This window comes from Schistocerca nitens, chromosome 6, assembly GCF_023898315.1.
Source record: "Schistocerca nitens isolate TAMUIC-IGC-003100 chromosome 6, iqSchNite1.1, whole genome shotgun sequence".
Classification (NCBI taxonomy): domain Eukaryota; kingdom Metazoa; phylum Arthropoda; class Insecta; order Orthoptera; family Acrididae; genus Schistocerca; species Schistocerca nitens.
Genome location: NC_064619.1, coordinates 475,555,099 through 475,580,281, shown reverse-complemented (window position 1 = coordinate 475,580,281; position 25,183 = coordinate 475,555,099). Strand labels below are relative to the sequence as shown.

General features: G+C 42.3%; 1 protein-coding gene across 1 annotated transcript; it reads right to left on the bottom strand.

The window, feature by feature from the left end:
* Nucleotides 1–3,749: 3,749 nt before the first annotated feature.
* On the bottom strand, nucleotides 3,750–25,081 carry LOC126262830 (allergen Tha p 1-like). The gene is made up of 3 exons (XM_049959683.1): nucleotides 25,008–25,081; nucleotides 16,564–16,699; nucleotides 3,750–4,108 (listed from the first exon to the last, which is right to left on the bottom strand). The coding sequence occupies exons 1-3, from the start codon at nucleotides 25,065–25,067 to the stop codon at nucleotides 3,921–3,923; spliced, it is 384 nt and encodes a 127-aa protein (XP_049815640.1). The 5' UTR covers nucleotides 25,068–25,081; the 3' UTR covers nucleotides 3,750–3,920.
* Between the last annotated feature and the right edge of the window lie 102 nt (nucleotides 25,082–25,183).

Here is a 25,183-nt window from a genome sequence, read left to right as displayed (position 1 = left end):
TATAGTTCCTGCTAGAGGTAGCTGAGTAGTTACCGTCTGACTACAGAGACCTGAAGAAATTACAGAAGATCAATTTTCAAAACGCAGATGCAATATTGAAACACAAAAACAATTCGTTGCAGCACCTATTCAATATGTCTTACTTCTGGATACTCAGAAAAATTTTGGAAATTTGTGGTAAGTTCCTATGGGACCAACTGCTGAGGTCACCGGTCTATAGTCTTACACACTACTTAATTTTAACTTAAACTAAGTTACGCTAAGGACAACACACACACCCATGTCCGAAGGAGGACTCTAATATCCGACGGGGGTAGCCGCGCCGTGCGGTTCTAAGCGCGTCAGGTTGGAACCGCGAGACCGCTACGGTCGCAGGTTCGAATCCTGCATCGGGCATGGATGTGTGTGATGTCCTTAGGTTAGTTAGGTTTAAGTAGTTCTAAGTTCTAGGGGACTGATGACCTCAGTAGTTAAGTCCCATAGTGCTCAGAGGGGGTAGCCGCGCGAACCTTGGCAAGGCGCCATAGGCCGCACATCCCCGGCAAAACTGTGAAAAGACGATGAAAAGGACAATTCCGAAAAACTTGGACGAACCACCGATTCGTGATTCTGCCCTGACGTCAGCGTCGACCACTAGTTGCGATGGTGGAAATGGTCAGTATGTAACGCGAGATTTGCTGGTTACGTAACCGTGGTGGATGACTGATATTCCAGGAAGATCCTCATGGTATAGCGCCTGTAACGACTGGTGTCGAGTTCCGCAAACCACAGGATCGTGTAGTTCTGACGTCAGAACAGCCTTTTCCGTTTGGAGGCGTTTCCGGGTCTTCATAAACCCTTGAAGAAATTATTTCTTTTCTTGTTTCAGGAGTAATTATAATGTAGAGTTCAACTTGCAAGATAAAATTGCTTATGTAACGAAATAGGGAATACTTATCTTAAAAGATAGGTTAAGGAAAGACAAAACAACAATTATAGAATTTGTAGACTAAGGCAAAGATTTTGACAACGTTCATTGAAATACTCTCTATGACATTGTGAAGGTAACAGTAGTAAAACACAGGGAACGAAAGGCTATTACACCAGACGTCAGTTATAAGAGTCCAGGGGCATGAAAGAGGAGCAGTGGTTGAGAAAGGAGTGAGTGTTGTAGCCTTTGTAGCCTTTCCGCGATGCTATTCAGTCTGTACATTGACCAAGCAGTAAAGGAAACTGAAGAAAAATTTGAAGTAGGAATTAAAGTTCAGGGAGAAGAAATGAAAACTTTGAAGTTTCCCGATGACATTCTAATTCTGTCAGAGACAGCAAAGGACTTGGAAGAACAGTTGAACGGAATGGACAGTGTCTTGAGGGTATAAGATGAACATCAACAAAAGCAAAACGAGGATAATGGAATATAGTCGAATTAAATCGTGTGATGCTGAGGAATTAGATTAGGAAATGAGACACGTTAAGTAGTAAAGGAGTTTTGCTATTTGGGGAGAAAAATAACTGATGACGGTCAAAGAAGAGAGGATAAATAAAATGTAAACTGGCAATGGCAAGGAAAGCGTTTCTGAAGAAAAGAAATTTGTTAACATCGAGTATGGATTTAAGTGTCAGGAAGTCGTTTCTGAAAGTATTTGTATGGAGTGTAGCCATGCATGGAAGTGGAACATGGACGATAAGTAGTTTAGACAAGAAGAGAATAGAAGCTTTCGAAATGTGGTGCTACAGAAGAATGCTGAAGATTAGATGGGTAGATCACATAAAAATGAGGAGGTATTGAATAGAATTGGGGAGGATTTTGTGGCACAACTTGACAAGAAGAAGGGATAGGTTGGTAGAACATGTTCTGAGGCATCAAGTGATCACCAATTTAGTATTGGAGGGCAGCGTGGAGGGTAAAAATCGTAGAGGGAGACCAAGAGATGAATACACTAAGCAGATTCAGAAGGATGTAGGTTGCAGTAGGTACTGGGTGATGAAGGTTGCACAGGATAGAGTAGCATGGAGAGTTACATCAAACCAGTCTCAGGACTGAAGACCACAACAACAACAGCAACAACAACTACATGATTTATACGTTATTTTAATCGCAGTATAATTACTATTCAAATTGGCTCTATTAAGTTCTTAGGTTTTGAGGTGAAGTAAATACACTATCTAGTCACACTAATGTGGCCGTTTGTCAAAACCCTCAAAAACGACCTGCAGTGTGGATCGCTTCGAGACCTGCAGGAAGGGAGTCAATGAGTGGAAGGCAGCGGCAGGGAAATGGGGCCATGCCGGCTCCAGTACCGTGGCCAGCTGCGCCACGGTTCATGCGAACAGCCTGTTCGAGGTGGTCCCACAGATTCTCGATCGGCAGTTGAAAGGGATGGATAGTGTCTTGAAACGATGACACAGGATGAGCACCAACAGAAGCAAAACAAAGATAAAGAATGTAGTCAAATTAAATCGGGTGATGCTGAGAGAATTAGATTAGGAAACGAGACACTTAAAGAGTAAATGTGTTTTGCTATTTGGGCAGAAAACTAACTAATTGTGGCCGAAGCAGAGGGCATACAAGAAGCAATCGGTTGATATGACACATTATGAGGCATCACCAATTTAGTGCTGGAGGGAAGTGATGGGAATAAAAATCGTAGAGGCAGACTAAGGATGTAAGTTGCAATAATTCTTCGGATATCAGAAGTCTTGCGTAGGGTAGAGTAGTATGGAGACCTGCATCAAACCAGTCTTCGGACTGAAGACCACAACAACAACAACAACGAAATTTAAATAAGAAAATAAGCTTAAATTGTAACACCAATCAAAAGTCAAAAATTATACCTAAGTAATGACCCATTGACTTTGCTTCAGCTATCTTCTCCATGAGGGGACGACGTGCAGTTTAGAAGCTAATCTATCATTTATTTTTCTTCTCACCAAAAACTGGCGTCTTAGTCAGAAAGCCCCCCCCCCTTTTTTTTTACGTCCGAATCTCTCCTATTTTAGTGGCACAGTCATTATGGGAGAAGTATTTGTGTGCTGCAAATTACATGGTTCTAGATTCATCTTGAGAGTGCTTTCTCTTAATTTTTAGGGATAAACTATTACGAGACGCAAAATCGTTTTCCTGCAGCTCTTCTCACTAATGTTAACAAAACTCTGACGATTTGAATATCTGACCAGTATAACCAGGTTGGTCTGAGTCTCAAGTTGTCAAACGATACTTAAAGAACAAGCAGGGCGGAAGTTTTATAATTGACATACATAGGTGTTTCATACTTCCTCTAGCCTTTCAAAAGAAATGTCTCTAATATCTACCACCTCCATGATAAAATCTGTACATCAATTAGGGACGAGTACCACTAATTACTGTAAGGTTGCGATTCATCTCCTTAGCGATAGTTTAATTAAAGAAAATCTAGTCTCTTTGTTAGCTTACGTACATGGCATTACCTTTTTTACAGTAAAGGCCACATTCAATGGAAGCTAAAGGTTGTGTAACACTTTCCTGCAACATTCACTATGTTATTATCGCTCCATGACAAGAAGAAATGAATTCCATTTTCCAGAGGTAATCATCAGTCAATTCAGATACCTAATCTGACATTTCAGAGACATTATGTTAGTGGATGGCTGTTTGGAAAATATAAAATTTTCCCAGAAGTCAGAAGATACGTGAACTCACTCTTTTAGATCTCGGGAATGAAGAGAATGAACTGTGATACAGAAGAACGCTGCGTGTGGAATACAAGTCTGGTCACGACATAGATAGTACAAAACAGAGAACATATTGTTTTAATTTACTTAGGTATGTACAGTCACACTTATTTGATATAATTTCAAATTAAACTGAACATAACTTAGTATAATTAATTCCAGTAGTAGTTTTTTCGCTGGACATTGCACCCTATATAGCTGGAAGCACCTTAGCAGTGGCGTCCCCTGGGCTAGGCTGTGAGGCTGCGACCACCCGCGAACTTGGGCAGATGCTCGCCCGTGGGGTCGTACTTGGCGACCAGTTGCTTGAACATGTCGGGGAACTTCTTCGACACGTGGGCGAAGAACTTGGCCATGCCTTGTTTCTGCTTCTCGGTGCACTTAGCGCACTGTGTGGCTAGCGCCTCAGGCAGCATGTCTGGAAAACAGAAGAAAAGGAAACAGTCCCGATCATACACTTCCCACGTCACGAGTTGCGAAATAATAAAAGCGTCACATTCTATCGCAGAGAGGCTTCTATTAAAGGGATGGTGTAGCAGTGTCGTTCACCTCTCACTAACCTGACGTTAAGCATTTCGTCTCTTGATACTTCTCATAACCAACATCTAGCATCTGTTCATCCTCTTTACTGCAATATTTTCCTCTCTGCTGTTCATTCCTGCACCATGTTGAATATTTGTGGATGCCGTAGAAGAGGTCACAGTAAAGTCCCTCTTCTATCGTGTTTTCCATAGAATTCCTTTCTATCAGCTCTACATTCATTGTTTGTCCGTCCATTAAATTTTAGCACCCTTTTCTGACATGATACATCAACGGGCCCAGTTTATTCTTCTCTAGACTTAACTAAATCCACGTTTCAATTTCACGCAATGCTGTGTTAAGGGCGCGAATCTTTCCAGAATATCTTTATCAACTGTAGTGACATTTAGTGCAGGGTATCTTTCTCCGCTTACGCTCCATCTCCTCTCGATTTTGAAGATCTTGCTTCGTACACAGGAAAATGTCTTCTCTGTGTCCCCCCAATTTTGATGTTATGAGATTTGCTGTTCTGTTTTCTACTACTCGTTACAACATTCGTATTACAAATATCTGTCTTCGAGCAATATTCTGTCTCTTATTCGCTGCATTCGCAGTTGTGTCAAATCTTCCTTATTTCTGCCGGATCGGCCAGCTCCATTGCGAGCTTTAGGACCGTTATTGTACATACTGTTCTTCTGAAAGCTTTTTCACTGTGTGTTTTTGGCGCTTTTACTGCATATTAAATAACACTGGTGACTAGCAATGACCTTACCTTACCTACTTTACAATACGAATTGGTCTTTGTTGATATTATGGATGGGTTATTAATAGATAATAGCAAGGCATCCTGTCGATGAAATGACAGGAGTTGATAACAACTCAGCAGTTCAGCAGAAAAAGCAATGGAAGATATACATTGGAAAACAAGCACAAAAATTATTCAATTATTAAAAAATACTATACGTGGCTCACTTGATAAGTTTGCTAAATAAAAGCCAATCACTTGCAGAATTAAAGCTTTATCAAATTTTTTCCCGGATTTCAGCAAATATAAATTTGTTTTCTTCAGAAGAAAAATGGACCTGTTGAACAAATTATTACGAAATACACTGAAGAGTCAAAGAAACTGGTAACCCTGTTCAATACCCCGCGAGCACGCAGATGTGCCTCAACACGACGTGGCATGGACTCGACCACTGTTCGGAGTAGTGCTGGAGGTAATATACACTATGAATTCTGCAGAGCTATCCATAAATCCGTAAGAGTACGAGGAGTGGAGATCTCTTATGAACAGCATGTTGCAAGGCATCCCAGATATGCTCAATAAGTCCGTATGAATGCACAATGGACTTGAAAGGATGCAGGTGATCAGACAGGATGCTTACGTACGTGTCACCTGTGAGAGTCGCATCTAGACTATCAGGGATCCCATATAACTCCAACTGCACACGCCCCACACTATTACAGAGCCTCCAGCAGCTTGAACATACCCCAGCTTGCACGCAGTGTAAAAAAAAAAAAAGGGCTCAAATGGCTCTGAGCACTATGGGACTTAACATCTGTGGTCATCAGTCCCCTAGAACTTAGAACTACTTAAACCTAACTAACGTAAGGACATCACACACATCCATGCCGGAGGCAGGAGTCGAACCTGCGACCGTAGCGTTCACGCGGTTCCAGACTGTAGCGCCTAGAACCGCATGGCCACTCCGGCCGGCCCCATGCAGTGTCCATGGATTCATGAGGTTGTCTCTATATGCGTACACGAGCATCCGTTCGATGCGATTTGAAACGAGACTCGTCCTACCAGGCAACATGTTTTCATCATCAACAGTCCAATGTCGGTGTTGACTGGAGCAGGCGAGGAGTAAATCTTTGTGTCGTGCAGTCATCAAGGATACGCGAGTGGGTCTTCGACTCCGAAAGCCCGTATCGATGACGTTTCGTTGAATCGTTCATACGCTGACACTTGTTGAAGGTCCAGCACTGTAATCTCAGCAGTTTGCGGAGGGGCTGCACTTCTGTCACGTTGAACGATTCTTTTCAGTTGTAGTTGGTCCCGTTCTTACAGGATCTTTTTCCGGTCACAGAGATGTTGGAGATTTGACGTTTTGCAGAATTCCTGATGTTCATGGTACACTCATGAAATGTTCGTACGGGAAAATCCCTACTTCATTGCTACCTCGGAGATGCTGTGTCCCATCGTTCGTGTGCCGAGTATAACACCACGTTCAGACTCAAATCTCGATAACCTGCCATTGTAGCAGCAGTAACCGATCTAACAACTGCGCCAGACGCTTGTCGTCTTATATAGGCGTTACCGACTGTAGCGCCGTATTCTGCCTACTTACATATCTCTGTATTTGCATACACATGCCTGTAACAGTTTCTTTGGCGCTTCAGTGTAGTTACAAATGTCAAACAGAGAAGGAACCAAATTCGATAAACAAAAATTACAAAATTTTTAGGAAAGCGTACTCAGATTCATATGTTATCAACAACTGATCTTGGAGCCAAAAGAGTCTTGTCTGGCACAGTGTGCATATGAACCACAAATATCAACAGTCGCAATGTATAATTAAGTGCAGTAGTCCAGTTCTGTATGGCTTTGTCGTAAAACATTTACAATAAAATGCTCTTGAGTCTGGATCCAGCAGACATTTAGTATTGTGCATGCAAAGCTAGTAACATGAGCCCTAAGATGTGCAGGAGATGGCAATAGGTAAAGTATGGCAGATAGCGCTTACTGCGCTATCGAGTATGCCCATAGGCTCACTGAGCAGTGAATGCCTGATTCAGCAAGTAAAAGCCAGAATTAAAAAGGAGTAAGACTAACCAAACAGGAGGAAGCAGGAAGGGGGGGGGGGAGGGATACATTAAAGTCATATGGCTTGTAAAGCGCAAGTGAACACAGTGTCAATTCTTTGCATATTAGTAACATTATCTAAAACATATACCCCTCATAACACATATTAACATAATGTAAAATGGCATAAATGCATACAGCGATATTAAGCAACTCTCAACTAACGTTAAAGAAAATATGCTTATGGAAAGGAGGGAATATAACAAATCAAAAAACAAACAAAAATGTTGGAGAGGGGGAGGGGGGGGGGAATTCAATTATAAACTATGAAGAAACATAACAGGGAAGTAGCCGTGAATGATAAAGCAGTCTACGTGAACAAATTAAAGTGCTTGGTTTCTTGTCTGTTCGACATTTGCACTATTTTGTAATAATTTATTCAATAGATCCATTTTCTTTCAGAAGAAGAAAAATTTGTAGTTGTCGAAACTATGGGAAACGGTCGATAATGCTTTAATTCCGCAACTGGTAGGCTGTTATATTTTCGGGAAATTATAAATGTTTTATACCAAAACACATGATTAACGGAATGAATGACTTGAATGTTTCAGAAAATTAGGCAGATGGAAAATGTTATCGACTGTATTGAAAAATAAAAGCGGCTTCATGGAGATAGATTTTTAGTAAATGTACACTATGTAGATGGTTAGCCGAAAGTACCATACAGACGATATATTGTTCACATACTTTTACACAAATATTTTTAACCACTACCTAAATTTGTTAAAAGACTTAAGTTTTATATTTTGTCGATGATTAATTATGTAATTGCTTCACTTTAATGCTGTGCAATCATCATTAATAAATAACTTATTTATTGGAAACCAAATTTGATATAAATATCATCATCGGAAAATACAGCAGTGATGTCCAAGAGATAGGCATTATCGAAAAATAAAATGAGAACAATCGTCAATGTCCTTTAAAATTCTGCTACAAGTCGTAATCCTGTAACATACACAGGAAAAGAATATCCTCTGGTCTAAAAATAACTAAATGCAGTGTGTCAGCCCAGAAGTCTCAATAGTGTTTAGCTTTCGTTGCCAAAAGAGTGTAGTCTCTTCAAATTTGGGAGGTGACACCACGAAGACGCATTGGTGTTTTTGTTTCTCAGGGAACAATTATCGAAGTTCTCTGATGCCCTGAAGCAGGTCATACAAAGCGCGCAGTCTCGGTAGCGGTGAAAGTGCTGCAGTCTTCATTTCATTGGAGACAGATACGAGATACAAAGTCAGTCTAGAACGTACAGTCTGCTGGAGGACTGATTTCTGACCTTATGTGCATGATATTTGCAACTGTCTGTGCAGTGTACAGCTAATTCAGGAATAGCAGTTCTCCGCGTAAACAAGGCTCAAGAGCAGCTGGTCTGTCTGCAAGTCCGACGTCCAGCACCGTGCGTCAAAAATGGCTTGGTTCAAATGGCTCTGAGCACTATGGGACTTAACATCTATGGTCATCAGTCCCCTAGAAGTTAGAACTACTTAAACCTAACTAAGCTAAGGACATCACACAACACCCAGTCATCACGAGGCAGAGAAAATCCCTGACCCCGCCGGGAATCGAACTCGGGAACCCGGGCGTGGGAAGCGAGAACGCTACCGCACGACCACGAGCTGCGGACAAACCACCGTGCGTCCTGCAGTCCACAAAGTAATGGCTGGTCCGTTGAGACTGAACCAGAAATGGACAGAGAAATGTTCTCCACACAGGAGGCTTCCATTTCACAATTTCAGTTTTTAAGATGATTCTTGTCGTACGTTGTAAGAAGGGAAAGTAAAAGTGAATAGAGTATAATAAAAATATTAGAAATACATTAGTGCTAAGTATGATTTGGTGAGGAAAGCGTAATCTTAGATAGACGCTTTTTATTTTGGGCTAATCATGCTTCTGATTCGTTTGATGCCACGTCCATAGCTTCCTCCCCGGTGTCAACATCGCAGACCAACATTTACTTTCAATTTTATGATTAGTGCTAGGATAAATTCACGACTTTGCCATTTCCCTACGGTTTTCACACTTAACGGCTTTCTTAAGAACTGTGGAAGTTATTACCTGATGTCTTAAGACGCGCCCTGTCATCCTTTCCTTTCTTCCAAACAGTGTAGCCAGTGGTTTACACGTATTCTTTTCCTTGAAATTCTGCGGAGAACCTCCTCTTTCTAACCTCATCAGACCACACAATTTGCAGTATCATCACTGCTAAAATACATCGATTCTCTTCTTTTCTAGTTTTCTCCTCAGTCCATACTGCCATATAATTCATTGTTGCCGGCCGGACTGGCCGTGCGGCTCTAGACGCTACAGCCTGGAACCGAGCGACCGCTACGGTCGCAGGTTCGAATCCTGCCTCGGGCATGGATGTGTGTGATGTCCTTAGGTTAGTTAGGTTTAATTAATTCTAAGTTGTAGGCGACTAATGACCTCAGAAGTTAAGTCGCATAGTGCTCAGAGCCATTTGAACCAGCCAATTCATTGTTCCAGATGTACATTCTCAGAATTACCTTCCTTAAATTAAGAACTATGTTCGATGTAGACTTGTCTTTTTCTGCTGCCAATACATTGAAACGCCAAAGAAACTGGTATAGGCATGCGTATGAGTGATCTCTACTCAACATGGACGTAGAAGTCTGGTCTCTAAGTATAGAACTGCAGCGTGTCTGTAGATTCATGTGCTTTGAATCGTCCGCCATATTGTAGTTTGGCAAACAAATTTCCATCGGACTGTACGTGGCAAAGAATTGGATACTGACTTCTTGTTTTGAACTTTATGGTAACATGACATGTGATGTAATAAGCTGGTGTTGGAGCGGAATCGAAAAGTATTTTCTTTTTGTGTTCTAGTGACATTTCCAAGCAGCCATACTGTAATTTGGCAAGAAACGAAATAGGAGCATCTATCGCAGGCACGATCAGACAGCTGAAGCTCAACATCCAGGTAATACAGATATCAGTAATGCGTATTCAAATACGTATATATGTAAACAGGAGGAAAATGGCACTGCGATCGGCAACGCCTACATAAGACAACCAGTGTCTGCGGCAGTTGTTTGATCGGTTACTGCTCCTACAATGGCAGGTTATCAAGATTTAAGTGAATTTGAACGTGGTGTTATAGTCGGCGCACGAGCGATGGGACACACCATCTCCGAAGTAGTGATGAAGGGTCCCGTACGGCCTTTCCACGAGTGTACCGTGAATATCAGGAATAGGGCAAAGTGTCAGAACTATGAGAACGCTGCTGCCGGAAAAAGATCTTGCAAGAACTCGGCCAACGACGACTGAAGAGAATCGTTCATCACAGAAGTGCATTCTTCCCGCAAATTGCTGAAGATTTCAATGCTGGGACATCAATAAGTGAATTATTAAACGAAACATCATCGATACCGGCTTTCGCAACCGAAGGCCCACTCGGGTACCCTTAATGACTCCACGACATAAGGCTTTACCCCTCGCCTCGGCCCGTTAACACCAACAATGGACTGCTGATGACAAAAGATGCTGTCTGGTCGGACGAGTCTCGTTTCAAATTGTATCGAACGGATGGACTTACACGGGAATGGAGACAACATCAATAATCCACGGACCTTCCATGTCAGCAGGGGACTATTCAAGCTGGTGGAGGAACTGTAATGGTGTGGGGCGCCTGCAGTTGGAGTGATATGGAACCACTGATACCTCTAGATACGACTGACAGGTGACACGTACGTAAGCATCTTATCTGATAACCTGCATCCAATCATATCCACTGTGCATTCCGGCGGACTTGGGCAATTCCAGCAGGACAATGCGACAACCCACACGTCCATAATTGCTGCAGAGAAATTGGAGGAACACTCTGAGTTTAAACTCTTCCGCTGACCACCAAATTCCCCAGACATTAACGTTATTGAGCATAAATGTGATGCCTTGCTCTTCAGAAGAGATCTCCACCCCCTCGTACTCTTACGGATTTATAGACGGCCCTGAAAGAATCATGGAGTCAATTCTCTCCAGCACTACTTCAGACATTAGTTTAGTCGATTCCATGCCGCATCGTGTTGTGGCACTTCTGCGTGCTCGTGGGGGCCCTACACGATTGTAGGCAGGTGTACTAGTTTCTTTGGCTCTTCAGTGCATAATAACAATGTATATAATAACAATCTTATGTTTAACGCTAAACTCATTTCTGGTACGGCTCACCAAGAAGGGGAAAAGGAACCGGAATAATGATACGTGGCGTTATATCAGTAATTACAAAATGAAGTGAAATTTACACAAAGAATTTGGAGGTATGAGCCCATTTATCCGCCTGGCGTCTGTCGTGCATGCATGCACTGTTTCGGTTGGAAAGGATGTCATAAGGCAGTCGAATTATCTGCTTGGCCCACAACTGTTGTATCTAGTCAATGATATCCAGGGTGCTGGCACTGGGATTGTGGTGACATTTGAGATGGTACCATGCGTGTTCTACTGGGGACTGATCTGGGGATCTTGATGGCTACAGAAGCAACTAACCATCACTTAGATGGTTCATAGAGACCTGAGCCAAATGTAATCGATAGTTATCGTCTTGAAAAATCGCACCACTGTACTGTCACATTAGAGGTAACTCTCAAGGACGCAAGAAGTCCGTGACGTATCGTTGTGCCGTCATCGCAGTTCCCTCAGTTATTACCGTCTGTGACTCGAAGTCATTGCTGATGGCTCTTCACACCATGATACTAGGAGTGAGCCCTTTATGTAATGTGCAGTAATTTTGTTCGTAACTGACCTCTGACCCACTGCATCCTGGTTCCTTTCGGATCTATATGATATTACATGAAGTTTATTCGCAGTTGTGAATATGGACAACCATCAGCTGTATATGGAATGACGACAAAGATAAGTTGTGCCGGACCGGCACTCCAAAGCGGATTTACCGCACGTCGCGAGCGGTTGCCTCACTGTTAGGCTACCCGAGCACGCTTCACGGCCAGACCCGAAATGAGTCTTCAACTATATGTCTACAACCTGCACTCGTACATCCAATACGTACATTCCAGTACAGGGGAGACATTTCATTTCAAAATCGCTTACCTGGTGTCGGAGGATAAATGTGATATTTCTGTGTTGTGCTATTCAGAAGTATGATGCAATGTTCCTTCTGACATGCATGCATGTAAGGCGACCGCTCGTGATATGTGGAAAGCCGGGTTCGAATCTCGGTCTGGCACAAATTTTTACTGTAATCTTTGTTGATCCATTATGGAACATGGGACAACGGTTGGTAAGTATTTCTTTATGCAATGATTTCCACCAGCCGTATGTATTGTAGAAATTTATTTTCTCAACTTCTTATGTGCTACCAGTTTCGGCATTACATTGGTGCCATCTTCAGGCCCAACACGTCATAGTCGTAAAATTATTGATGTTTGCTAACCGCCCAAGTTTGTGTCACCTGGCTACCAAGAGCTGTTGCATAACGATTTGATTGACGTATCCAGTTACATGACTCCATCCGTGTATAGCGATTTTACGACTATGACGTGTGGGGCCTGAAGATGGCGTCAATGTAATGCCGAAACTGGTAACACATAAGAAGTTCAGAAAATAAATTTCTACAATACATACGGCTGGTGGAAATTATTGCATAAAACTTTTTTTTACTGGCGTCATTCCATTATACAGCTTATCGTTTTCCACATTCGCAACTGCGAACATAATTTCACGTATTTCAAAATGGCTGTCCGCTGCAGTTCCTGTTCTTTTGAACATGCCTGCGTGTCCAAAGCAACTTCGCATCGTACTCCTGAAAACACAGGAACACTACCGTACTACCTGGTATTAGTGGTCGTTCATCCGATATTTTATTGGAATCGAAGGCATTCGTTTGTATTTTTCTATCCGACTGTGTTTAGACGGTTTGCTTGACACGTTTTCGCGATGTGTGGTAGCCGTGCATTGTTATTTGGATTTTGACTCCTGCTGACTACGTTCCTGGGTACAGTGGCTTCACTGAATAAGGACGTAGGCCAGCGCTTACAGGAAAAAATTCGGTAAGTTACTTGTCTGGCATATTATCTATTCAGTGCTTACCAGCCTAGTTTTATTTATTGGTGTACTATATTTTATTATAACAGTGTTTAATTCTGCTTATGCGTATGTTATGGGACAGATTAGCCATTATTCAATACCATGTTTATTGTTTTCAAGAGTGAAACAGGAAAAGGGCCTCTCAGTTGGTCTTGTGGCTTTGATCAAATCATTTTTAGTAATGTACATTCTTCGTACATCAACGACAGAGTCATCTTTTTGTAAGAAAAAAATGGTACAAATGGATACTAGCACTATGGGACTTAACATCTGAGGTCTTCAGTCTCCTAGACTAAGAAATACGTAATCCTAACTAACCTAAGGACATCACACACATCCCTGCCCGAGGCAGGATTCGAACCTGAGACCGTAGCAGCCGCGTGGTTTCAGACTGAAGTGCCTAGAACCGCTCGGCCATATCCGCCGGCTTTTAGTAAGACAGGGGCCAGTTGCGTCTAGTAAATCCGCATTAATTGTTATTAGTTGTCTGCAGTACTAGCCATTTTTATAATAACTACATTGTGATTCGTTTGTTTGTACTGTTATCTGCTTGCCTGTGACCCCCTGAGATTAAGCGTTTACCTAACGCTTCGTTCTATATTTCAGTTGCGCATGATATAGGACAGGGGGCTTACTATTTGTAATTAGTTTCCCCTCACGTTAACTACAACTGATTCCTTCTAAATGCTGCTAAGCTAAATCCGAGCATCACTGTCAAGTTTTATTCGGCCGTTTGTGGCAGCGTATATATTCTAGTCAATTTCTTGCGGAGGTGTCACGAACTTCACCCCTTGTACCTGGTGTTTTTGATCGACTATTGCACCGTAATCTTTACTAATTTTATACGCGGGGTTGTATTTTGGAGTAAGCGTAAGGGCCATTAAAATAATTGTTAATGGTAATCTTTTCTTAACCAGACTTCGTGTAAATCCTAAAGCACCTTCTCCTATTGTAAAACTAGTTTGCATGGCCGTCGACCGTTGATTTTGTTATGCTGTATTTGCCTTAAATGTCATTAAAGTTTTGTGAGTAGTAAAAATTTGTTCACATAAGATTGTTCAATTTTGCCATCAGCGTTGCCATATGGCGCTATTAAGGAACGTGCCACTTTCTTCGTTAATGAATTTTGTATGTAAAATTTAATTGCTTGAAAAGGCTTCGTTGTTTGTGCAGTCGCTACGTGTAGCTGTTTGATCATTTGAAATTCTTGTTTGTTAACGCACAACGCCGTGTGGCTCTTAATAAGTCTTGCTACAACGGCTCAGTACTTTAAATTGCTTTGATAAGAAAAGGAAGAACATTTTATTTTGGGTCCGCGGCTAGCTTTCTTTTCTTAATTTATAACCTGGCACCAGAGCATTTTAAAAACTGTATTTATTGATGTGGTGAGCCTTGGTTTTAACTGGGTTATTTACACTGAAGAGCCAAAGGAACTGGTACATCTGCCTAATATCGTGTAGAGCCCCTGCGAGCACATAGATGTTCCGGAGCACGATGTGGCATGGACTCGACTAATGTCGGAAGTAGTACTGGAGGGGACTGACACACTTAATCCTGTGGGGTTGTCGGTAAATCAGTAAGAGCACGAGACGATGGAGATCTCTTCAGAACAGCACGTCGCAAGGCACCCCAGAAATGCTCAGTAACGTTCATATCTGGGGAGTTTGGTGGCCAGCGGAAGTGTTTAAACTCAGAAGAGTGTTCCTACAGCCACTGTGTAACACCTCTGGACGTGTGGGGTGTTGCACTGTACTGCTGGAATTGCCCAAGTCCGTCTGAATGCCCAATAGACATGAATGGATGCAGGTGACTAAGAATGCTTACCTAAGTGTCACCCGTCAGAATCGTATCTACACTTGCCAGGTGCCTCATAACACTCCAACTGCACACGCGCTACACCATTCCAGAGTCTTCACCTGCTTGAACAGTTCCCTGCTGACATTCAGATTCCGTGGATTCATGAGGTTGCTCCCATACTCGTTCACGTCCATCCACTCGATACAATTTGAAAAGAGACTCGTCCGACCAGGCAACATGTTTTCAGTCATTAACAGTCCATTGTCAGTGTTGAGGGGCCAGGAGAGGCATAAACCTTTGTGCCGCGCAGTCATCAAGGGTAGGGAAGTGGGCCCTCGGCTCGGAAAGCCCATATCGATGATGTTTCGTTGAATGGGTCGCACGCTGACTTTTGTTGATGGTCCAGCATTGAAATCTGCAGCAATGTGTCGAAGGATTGCACTTCGGTCACGTTGAACGCTTCTCTTCAGTGGTCGTTGGTCCCGTTCTTGCAGGATCTTTTTCCTGCCGCAGCGATGACGGGGATTTGATGTTTTACCGAATGCCTGATATTCACGGTGCAATCGTGAAATGGTCGTACGCGTAAAACATCACTTCTTCGCTACCTTGGAGATGCTGTATTCCATTGCTCGTGCGTCGACTGTAACATCACGTTCAAACTCACTTGAATCATTATAAGCCGACATTGTAGCAGCAGTAACCGACCTTACTGCTCCAGACACTTTTTGTCTTATATAGGCGTTGCCGACCGCAGCGCCGCATTCTGCTTGTTGTATTTGAATACGCATGCCTATACCAGTTTCTTTGGCGCTTCAGTGTATTAGTTATCAGTGCTGCCACTGTTGTATTGTATTTCACTAATTGTAAAGTGTTCGATTATTTTTCGATAATGCAGGATGTCTACCCTTAGAGTAGTCAGACGCTTAGTCGGCCCAAACAAATACTGCTCATATAGTCTTTCATGTGGACACCCAGTGCCGATGAAAACCGTCAGTCTGTTTCCCGTTACAAGCAAAATGATTTTTAAAGCTGGATTTTACGTGCCCAATCGACACAGCAGTCCCAAAGTAGTGTATTCGATATTCTTTTTATCGATATGCAATAACAGGGTCAGTAAAACAGCAAGAATAACCATTACTCCAGCAGCAACTCAGCCCCGCTGCTACTGGATGGCTGTACTAGTCAGCTCGGGCCAGGCAGTGCTGCCGAAACACACACACACACACACACACACACACACACACACTCACACACACACACACACACACACACTCAAAATGCGCCTGACGACTCTTAGGAGAGACATCTTGCATACAATTTAGTTCACTCAGCACCTTACTACTCCTCAATTAGCACCCCGCCGCTTCAGAAAAATTAAGACAAGATGAACACTTTGATTCCCGTAAAGTATGACCTATGTAAGTGACTTATCACTACCTAGCAGCTTGGAAAGCGCACAATTTTAGGAATTCTCCCAGGCATTACATTTCCTAACCAGAGCGAATAACGTGATTTTTTTCATGCCTTGTAACTGAGTGTAGAAGACGCAAAGGAAATGTGAGAAAGGAGAATGTCGACATAACGGTACGCAATACGAGTGTTATATGTGAGAGAGAGATTGGTTAGCACTGTGCTCTGACCTTTGCCCTGCTTGTCCTCCTTACTACAGACGTCGTCCGTATCGCTGAGAAGGCACTTGAGGATGGACTCCACCTTGGCGTCATCCTGCAATATGGCGTCGGCATCAGCGTCCTCGTACGGCGACGGGTACGTCTCCTGGAGAACAGGGTAATTACTTTCATCAGTCTGAAGGATTCGTTGTACAAGACTGTAAGTGGTGCAGCTTTTGTGGCAGAGTCGGAGATTTTTGCAAAGCGGAGAACAAAATTCACACGAGAGTAATTTCTGTAAGATGGATAAGTAATTTTACGAAGATCTATTAGATCAAAACTAACGTACAACTAAAAACTGACCCAGCAAGGGTCAGGAGATCACAGGGCACTGAACGACCTGAAAGCATGAGTCGAAGTAATTAAAAACCGTGAGAGGTGCAGGAAACAGAAATTGTATTTGAGTTCACAAATCTGTAACACAGGAAACGTATCACCAGTTTACCAGAAAAGACTTGTCATAATATTCCCAAAGAACAAAAGAGTGGGTAAACGCTATCGTACATCACGATGATAAGCTTGTAAAGTGCTAATTGGAATAACATTGTTAGCCGGCCGGGGTGGCCGAGCGGTTCTAGGCGCTACAGTCTGGAATCGCGCGATCGCTACGGTGGCAGGTTCGAATCCTGCCTCGGGCATGGATGTGTGTGATGTCCTTAGGTTAGTTAGGTTTAAGTAGTTCTAAGTTCTAGGGGACTGTTGACCGCAGAAGTTAAGTCCCATAGTGCTCAGAGCCATTTGAACCAATAACATTGTTATGAAAACAGAGGAGAATCAATACGGGGATGACGGACTACAAGTCCACAAAAATTCGTTTCAAAATTCAATCTATAGTTCGATCTGACGACTATTCGATGTGACTCTCTCCATATTTTTTTCTTCCTATTACGTTACGTAAACAACTGAAATGACAAGAAAATAGTATACTACACATATAAAGGAAATGGATAGACCTTCAAATACGGAAAATCGTCTTTTATCGATGTGTCACTGCTATTCTCTTCTTGATAGCAGTGTACGCTCAAATGAGCTCACACTCGAGGATATATTTAGATATTTAGCATGTGCAAGAGACTTTCAGTTAAGCCTGGCACTCGTTTTCTGAAGTCAAATTTTTGTTATCTTCAGTAAGGTTCACAAAAATGTGAAGCACTTGTCGCACTTCCTTTACCACTCCTGAAAGATACAGTGAAGGTCGTTATTTGTCATACACCTCAAAATCTAGTGTAAAACATTCATTCTCAGAGCATCGTTGTAAAAAGGATGTCCATGAAGGTCCTTTTTGGTATTATGATACAGGGAAGTATGGACTGATAAGTACATGGGTTGCTGTAGAAGCGCCTTTTCTGGTCGAAGCCTATGTCACAGTATAGGCAACGAGAGGCCTGGCACAATCCTAATGGAGCTTATACCACACAACATGCTTTATCAATTGCCTTAGGGCCGTCATTAGTATGCTGCAATGATTGTAGTATCCCGTAGTGTCCCTTCGAATAGTATGGAGGTAATCGAAAATTGTGATGACCATGGACTTATTCTCAGGCTTTTTTTATCATCAGTCTTCTCAATGGTCTGATGCGGCCCACCATGAATTCATCTCCTGTGCCAACCTTTTCATCTCAGCAGCACTTGCAACCAACGTCCTCAGTTATTTGTTGGATGTATTCTAATCTCTGTCTTCCTATACCGTTTTCACCCTCTACAGCTAACTCTAGTACCATGGAAATTATTTCCTGCTGTCTTAGCGTCGTATCACCCTGTACCTTCTTCTTGTCCGTATTTTCGATGTATCCCTTTCCTCGACGCCTCTACAGAGAGCCACCTCATTTCTTGCCTTTCCGGTCCAACTAATTTTCAACATCCGCCTTCAGTACCTCGTCCCAAGTGCCTCGATTATCTTCTGATCCGGTTTATCACAGTCCATTTTTCACTAGTATACAATGCTGTGCTACAAACGTTCATCCTCAGAAATTTTTTCCTCAAAATAAGGAATACGTTTGATACCAGTAGACGTCTCTTGGACAGGAATGCACTTTTTGCCACAGCTAGTTTGCTTTTCATGTGCTCCGTCCATTATGGGTTATTTCGCTGCCTAGATAGCAGAATTTCTTAACTACATCTATTTCGTGATAAGCAGTTATGATGCGAAATTTCTTGCTCTTCTCATATCTGCTACTCCTCATTACTTTCGACTTTCTTCGATTTACGCTAAAATAATATTCTGTACATTAGACAGTTCATTCGATTCAACAGGTCCTATCACTCTTCTTCACTTTCACTGAGGACAACAATGTCATCAGGGAATCTTATTAATATCCTTACATCTTGAATTTTAATTCCACTCTTGAACCATTTATGTATTTCTGTCATTGCTTCTTCGATGTACAGATTGAACAGTAGGAGCGAAAGACTGCATCCCTGTCCTACGCCCATTTTCATCCTAACATTTCGTTCTTGATTTTCCAGTCTTATTGTTATGTCTTGATTCTTGTACATGTTATATATATCACCCATCTTTCCCTCTAGCTTGCTCCTATTATTCTCTGAATTTCGAACATCTTACACCATTTGAGATTATAGAACACTTTTACTGAGTCGACAAGTCCTTTGAACGCCTCGTGCTTTTTCTTCGGTCTTGCTTCCATTATCAACCCCAACGTCACAACTGCCTCTCATATGCCTTTACGTTTCCTTCAGGCTTCTACACAATTCTGCATCTACATCCATACTCCGCAAGCCATCTGACGGTGTGTCGCGGAGGGTACCTTGAGTACCTCTATCGGTTCTCCCTTCTATTCCAGTCTCGTATTGTTCGTGGAAAGAAAGATTGTCGGTATGCTTCTGTGTGGGCTCTAATCTCTCTGATTATATCCTCATGGTCTCTTCGCGAGATATATGTAGGAGGGAGCAACATACTGCTTGACTCCTCGGTGAAGTTATGTTCTCGAAACTTAAACAAAAGCCCGTACCGAGCTACAGAGCGTCTCTCTTGCAGAGTCGTGCACTGGAGTTTATCTATCATCTCCGTAACGCTTTCGCGATCACTAAATGATCCTGTTACGAGGCGCGCTGCTCTCCGTTGGGTCTTCTCTATCACTTCCAACAGCCCTGTCTGGTACGGATCCCACACCGGTGAGCAGTATTCAAGCAGTGGGCGAATAAGTGTACAGTAAGGAATCGCCGTATCCGGTGTGCGTACTTTCTAGACACGTGCAAAACTTTTTTAATGGAGTGTAACGTCGATCACTACGAATAATGACTTATTTCTGTCAAGGCCGCAATGGGCGCGCCTTCTCCTTGCCGTTCGCAACTTTTCCGGCCGTTTTGGAATGCTTTGGGCCAACGAAAACAGGCTCGAACTGACATGGTACACTCAACAAAATCTCTCTAGAATTTGTCGTATGTCACCCAGCCATCTTTGTTCAGGGGATCAGAAAATTATGTCTTTTGACGCTGTTCACGAAACTAAAAGAAGTGGAAGTTTTGGAGGTGCCGAAAATGCAGTCTTTTACATCCACCACTCCAGCTCAACTAAGAGAGCGCGGAAAACGACACTGCCGATAATTGCACGGTCTGTCGTGTAGATTTATTTGACGATGATAGATGGCTTCACTCAAGAGACTCAAAGATTAGTGCCAGTCTTTGCTGAACATCCCACGTAGTCCCATGCTTAGATTAACCTCGAAGGTATCCAACTCTTATATATGCTCCTTCGAGTGCTAGGCGCTGAATGTCTGGAACTCTGGTCACAACAATTGCACTACATGAATGAAATGAAAAAAAAAAATAGAGATAAGATTTTGATGAGAGTCCCACCTGAGTTTCTCAGACATCAGAATAATAATTGACCTTTTACTGTCTCTTCATCTCTTTTGACAAAAGTGGAAACTTCCATCACATTAAACGAGACCGTCGTAAGTCAAGTATTTCCACACGACGATAAAAAGAAATTACATGGAAAACTTCCAGAAACTACAATTTTTGGACTTCATCGTTATTGTAATCAGACCTTTCAATGTATGTTCTGAGGTTTCACGCACTAATTGAATTTCTGTAACGTCTGTTGTACACATAAGTTACCCAAAACGGAAGTACCGTACATGAGTTCTCGGTCACATAAATTGAGAGTTTATAATAACTCAATACTGAATAATATACTCGGAATAGTGACCACAACGGGGTGAAAATATATTTTATGCTAAACTGAGATGCACACAAGAACGGGAGAATCATAGAAATGGAAAATCACATCCAACAGACTCTAGGACAAGATAGCGTTTTACCACTATTCCACCTGAAATCATGCCTGAAGGGGGCTCTGGAGAAAATGGCTTAAAAGTGATTGCGAAAGGCAACAGGTCGATTTCTGCGGTTCTCGGTTTCCTGAAAGTTACAAACAAAATTATAACGCAACTGTTAAAGAGAAATTCTAATGAAAACAGAGTTATCCAACTTAAGAATCAAATTTCGCAAAACATAAAAAAGATGGAAAGGATGCAAAGTTACTATTTTACGTCATGTCGACAAACTCTTTATGGACAGACAACTAGCTCAGATGAACAAGAATCGAGAAGATAATTTTAATTTCGTTGAATAAATCTGATACAATTTTTATTTTACTCACGAGGAGCGTTAATTAATGTTAAACAATGGTACATAGTAAACAAGATACTTTGAGAAGCAAGAACTACCAAAATACTGGTTAAAGGCCAAAGTAACATTTACTTTTAAAAATGGTGATAAAAATAAATGTAATAACAATAGAGGCGTAAGTTTCCTGGTTTCAGCCTATACATTGTATACCAAAATGCAAGACGAAAAGGTATCATGGAACATCTGTCACGTATAAAAAAATCAGGCTTTAGAAAGGGGCGATCAACTATCGAAAATGGTATACAACTACAGAAAGTAGTAGAAGAGAGACGAGAATTCAATAGGGAAATCCATTTTCCTATTATAGAATTTGAAAAGGCATTAAATGATGAACAGGGAGTGGTATGGAATATGATGACTGAACGCATTATCCATCTCATCTCATAAATGCAATTAAAAGTCTGTACACAAGCCGATGTAGCGTCCCCATACGAAATGACAGTGTAACCAGGTAAAAAACCGTCAACAAGAATAAATATGATGTGTGTACGATGTACAATGTACTATGTGTGATACAAATTATGTGACATTTATAATATGGGAGACTCCTTTGTATGAAAATAATAATTATTATTATATGATGTACCAGATAATAAAACATGTACTGCTGTTATGTTAACTGAAGAAAGAATCGTTAATTATTATTATCTAACATCTTCAAGCTATTCATGTTAAGAGTACCAATAAAAAAGTTTGCTCTCTATGATCGATCGAATGTATAATTAGTAAAGAGTGCAGCAGAACAAAAGGTGTGTAAAAGTTATAAGTACATTACTGGCCGTTATAATTGCCACACCAAGAAGAGATGCAGATGATAAAAGGGTATTAATTGGACAAATATATTATACTAGAACTGGCATGTGATTACATTTTCACGCAATTTGGGTGCATATATCATGAGAATTCAGTACCCAGAACAACCACCTCTGGCCGTAATAACGGCCTTGATACGCCTGGGCATTGAGTCAAAAAGAGCTTGGATGGCGTGTACAGGTACAGCTGCCCATGCAGCTTGAACACGATACCACAGTTCATCAAGAGTAGTGACTGGCGTATTGTGACGAGCCAGTTGCTCGGCCACCACTAACCAGACGTTTTCAATTGGTGAGAGATCTGGAGAATGTGTTGGCCAAAGCAGCAGTCGAACATTTTCTGTATCCAGAAAGGCCCGTACAGGACCTGCAACATGCGGTCGTGCATTATCCTGCTGAAATGTAGGGTTTCGCAGGGATCGAATGAAGGATAGAGCCACGGGTTGTAACACATATGAAATGTAACGTCCACTGTTAAAAGTGCCGTCAATGGGAACAAGAGGTGACTGAGACGTGTAACCAATGGCACCCCATACCATCACGCCGGGTGATACGCCAGTATGGCGATGACGAAAATACGCTTCCAATGTGCGTTCACCGCGATGCCGCAAAACACGGATGCGACCATCATGATGCTGTAAACAGAACCTGGATTCATCCGAAAAAATGACGTTTTGCCATCGCAGGCGCTCCTGTCTGTGACGCTGCGTCAAGGGTAACCGCAGCTATGGTCTCCGAGTTGATAGTCCATGCTGTTGCAAACGTCGTCGAACTGTTCGTGCAGATGGTTGTTGTCATGTAAATGTTCCCATCTCTTGACTCGGGCATGGAGACGTGGCTGCACGATCCGTTACAGCCATGCGGATAACATGCCTGTCATCTCGACTGCTAGTGATACGAGGCCGTTGGGATCCAGCACAGTGTTCCTATTACCCTCCTGAACCCACCGATTCCATATTCTGCTAACAGTCATTGGATCTCGTCCAAAGCGAGCAGCAATGTCGCGATACGATAAACCGCAATCGCGATAGGCTACAATCCGACCTTTATCAAAGTCGGAAACGTGATGGTACGCAGTTCTCCTTACGCGAGGCATCACAACAACGTTTCACCAGGTACCGCCGGTCAACTGCTGTTTGTGTACGAGAGATCGGTTGGAAACTTTCCTCATGTCAGCACGTTGTAGGTGTCGCCACCGGCGCCAGCCTTGTGTGAATGATCTGAAAAGCTAATCATTTGCATATCACAGCATCTTCTTCCCGTCGGTTAAATTTCGCGTCTGTAGCACATCATCTTCGTGGTGTAGCAATTTTAATGGCCAGTAGTGTATTTTAATATATGTATTAAAATAAATGTTGGAATTATTTAATGCATATTGTTAACATGCCATGTTAAATAATCCACCCCTTTTCAGAGTTTAGTACTTTTTGGAGCAACAGAAGGAACATCGCTGGCTGGCTGGAGTCACCGCCTTGACACGGCACATTTCAAAGCATTTCAACTGCAGGAATGGCGCGCAGGTTATTATTATTGTGAAGGTGGTTCGAAGAAGAGACTGGCAGGCACTTACATGTGATTGAAAATTTTGATGTAGATCTAGATAATTTGAGGCGAATGTGTGAGTGACGTCGGGCGAATCGCAAGGAAATGTGATGGAACTGTATGTAAGTGATGCGTTAGATAACGGAGGCTAATCTATAATAGAGTTAGGATACGACCCATTTGTGTACACAGTTATTGCATAAGTAGAGAATGGTAACGAAGTGCAGGAAGACGCTGATGCTCGTCAAATTCATTGTACTTCGCTTTCATACGCGAAAGTTTTGGACAGTATTTTATTACACCACCGTAGATCTGTTACTCTAGTTGTGGGAAAGAGTGGGACCGTATTTTGACATATACAACATTTCTCACGTCAAGTGCGATTCATTCTCGAAGTAGGTCCCCTACAAATTCTTTATCTGGCCGAAGACAGAACCGTAGAAATTGGTATCAAGGAGAGGTGGACAATATTATTCATAGACTTTTCTCAATGACAGCGGTAACGCTACCGAAATGTTCAACTGGATTCATCAGGAGACTGTAAGGAGGACTTCATATGTCATGTATGTCCGACACGTTTAGTCAGGAAACACGTTACTCCCATAGTTATTACACGTAATGTGCATGGTAAAATAAATTTCTTATGATAAACATGAGAAAATGTTTTTGGAGAAGTGCTGACAGTTGACTTTGGTTCACAATACGTGAATGAAATGCCAAGAGCTGGAGTGCACAGGAACCCTCTATCAACAGTTGAACGTTGAACTGTGCAGTGCAGATGCAAATGTACAAGAATCGACCCCGAGAATCACGTGGAGTGATTTGGCGAAGTTATAAGAAACCTAAAACAGAAGGTTTGGAAGTGGTTTTTATGAGTCTACTGCCTGAACCATCACTGCTACTTAGGAGGCAAAGCTTCATAAGATAAAATAAGCAAGGAACACAAGAATCTGACAAATATTTTTATTCCGAAAAGAAACCTATCGATGCCGTCCCAAGCTCAGAACTGAGAATGAAATGTCGGAAACTGTGCGTAATGAGCGACGCAGAATTGAAAATGAAAATTGTGGGAAAGCGATGAAGAAGAAACTGGAAACGTCTGAAGTGTTTTACAGCTTAGAATATGCCAGCAATAAAAACGATCTTGAAACCGTCACCGAAGTACAGATTCTTGACACATGTACTACGGTGTCTTCGATCATTTCATTTTATAAGTGAAGTAGAAGAGATAAAATTGTACGGAAGACAGTTATAGAAGTTAGCAACACGCTGCATACGTTTGTTTCTTGGGAATGAAGTGATGAAGTGATTAGTACTCGAGAAGAAGACATGGACGGCAGTGTACAGTAGAAGGAGAATCTATACTACCGGAAAAAGCAAGGCTTAACGGAAAGCTGATCATATTACCCCTGGGGCGGCGGCCGCAGTGCAGACGATGGACAGCAGCAACAGACCACACAGCTTCATGGCGGACGGCGGAGAGCGGTGTCTGTCTTCGCCCATCGTCCGTCTTTATACCTCCGCAGCAGTCCGCACTGCGTGACACGCAGCAATCTGGAGAAGTCTCTTCCGGCTATCGTTCT

Bases quoted from the DNA above. Each gene is read 5' to 3' on its own strand.
- LOC126262830 (XM_049959683.1), bottom strand. From the start codon at position 25,067: ATGAAGCTGTGTGGTCTGTTGCTGCTGTCCATCGTCTGCACTGCGGCC. The intron at 16,700-25,007 runs GTAATATGATCA...CCTGTTCTCCAG, and splicing joins CTGCGGCCGCCGCCCCAGGG to GAGACGTACCCGTCGCCGTA. The intron at 4,109-16,563 runs GTCAGAGCACAG...TCTGTTTTCCAG, and splicing joins GGAGGACAAGCAGGGCAAAG to ACATGCTGCCTGAGGCGCTA.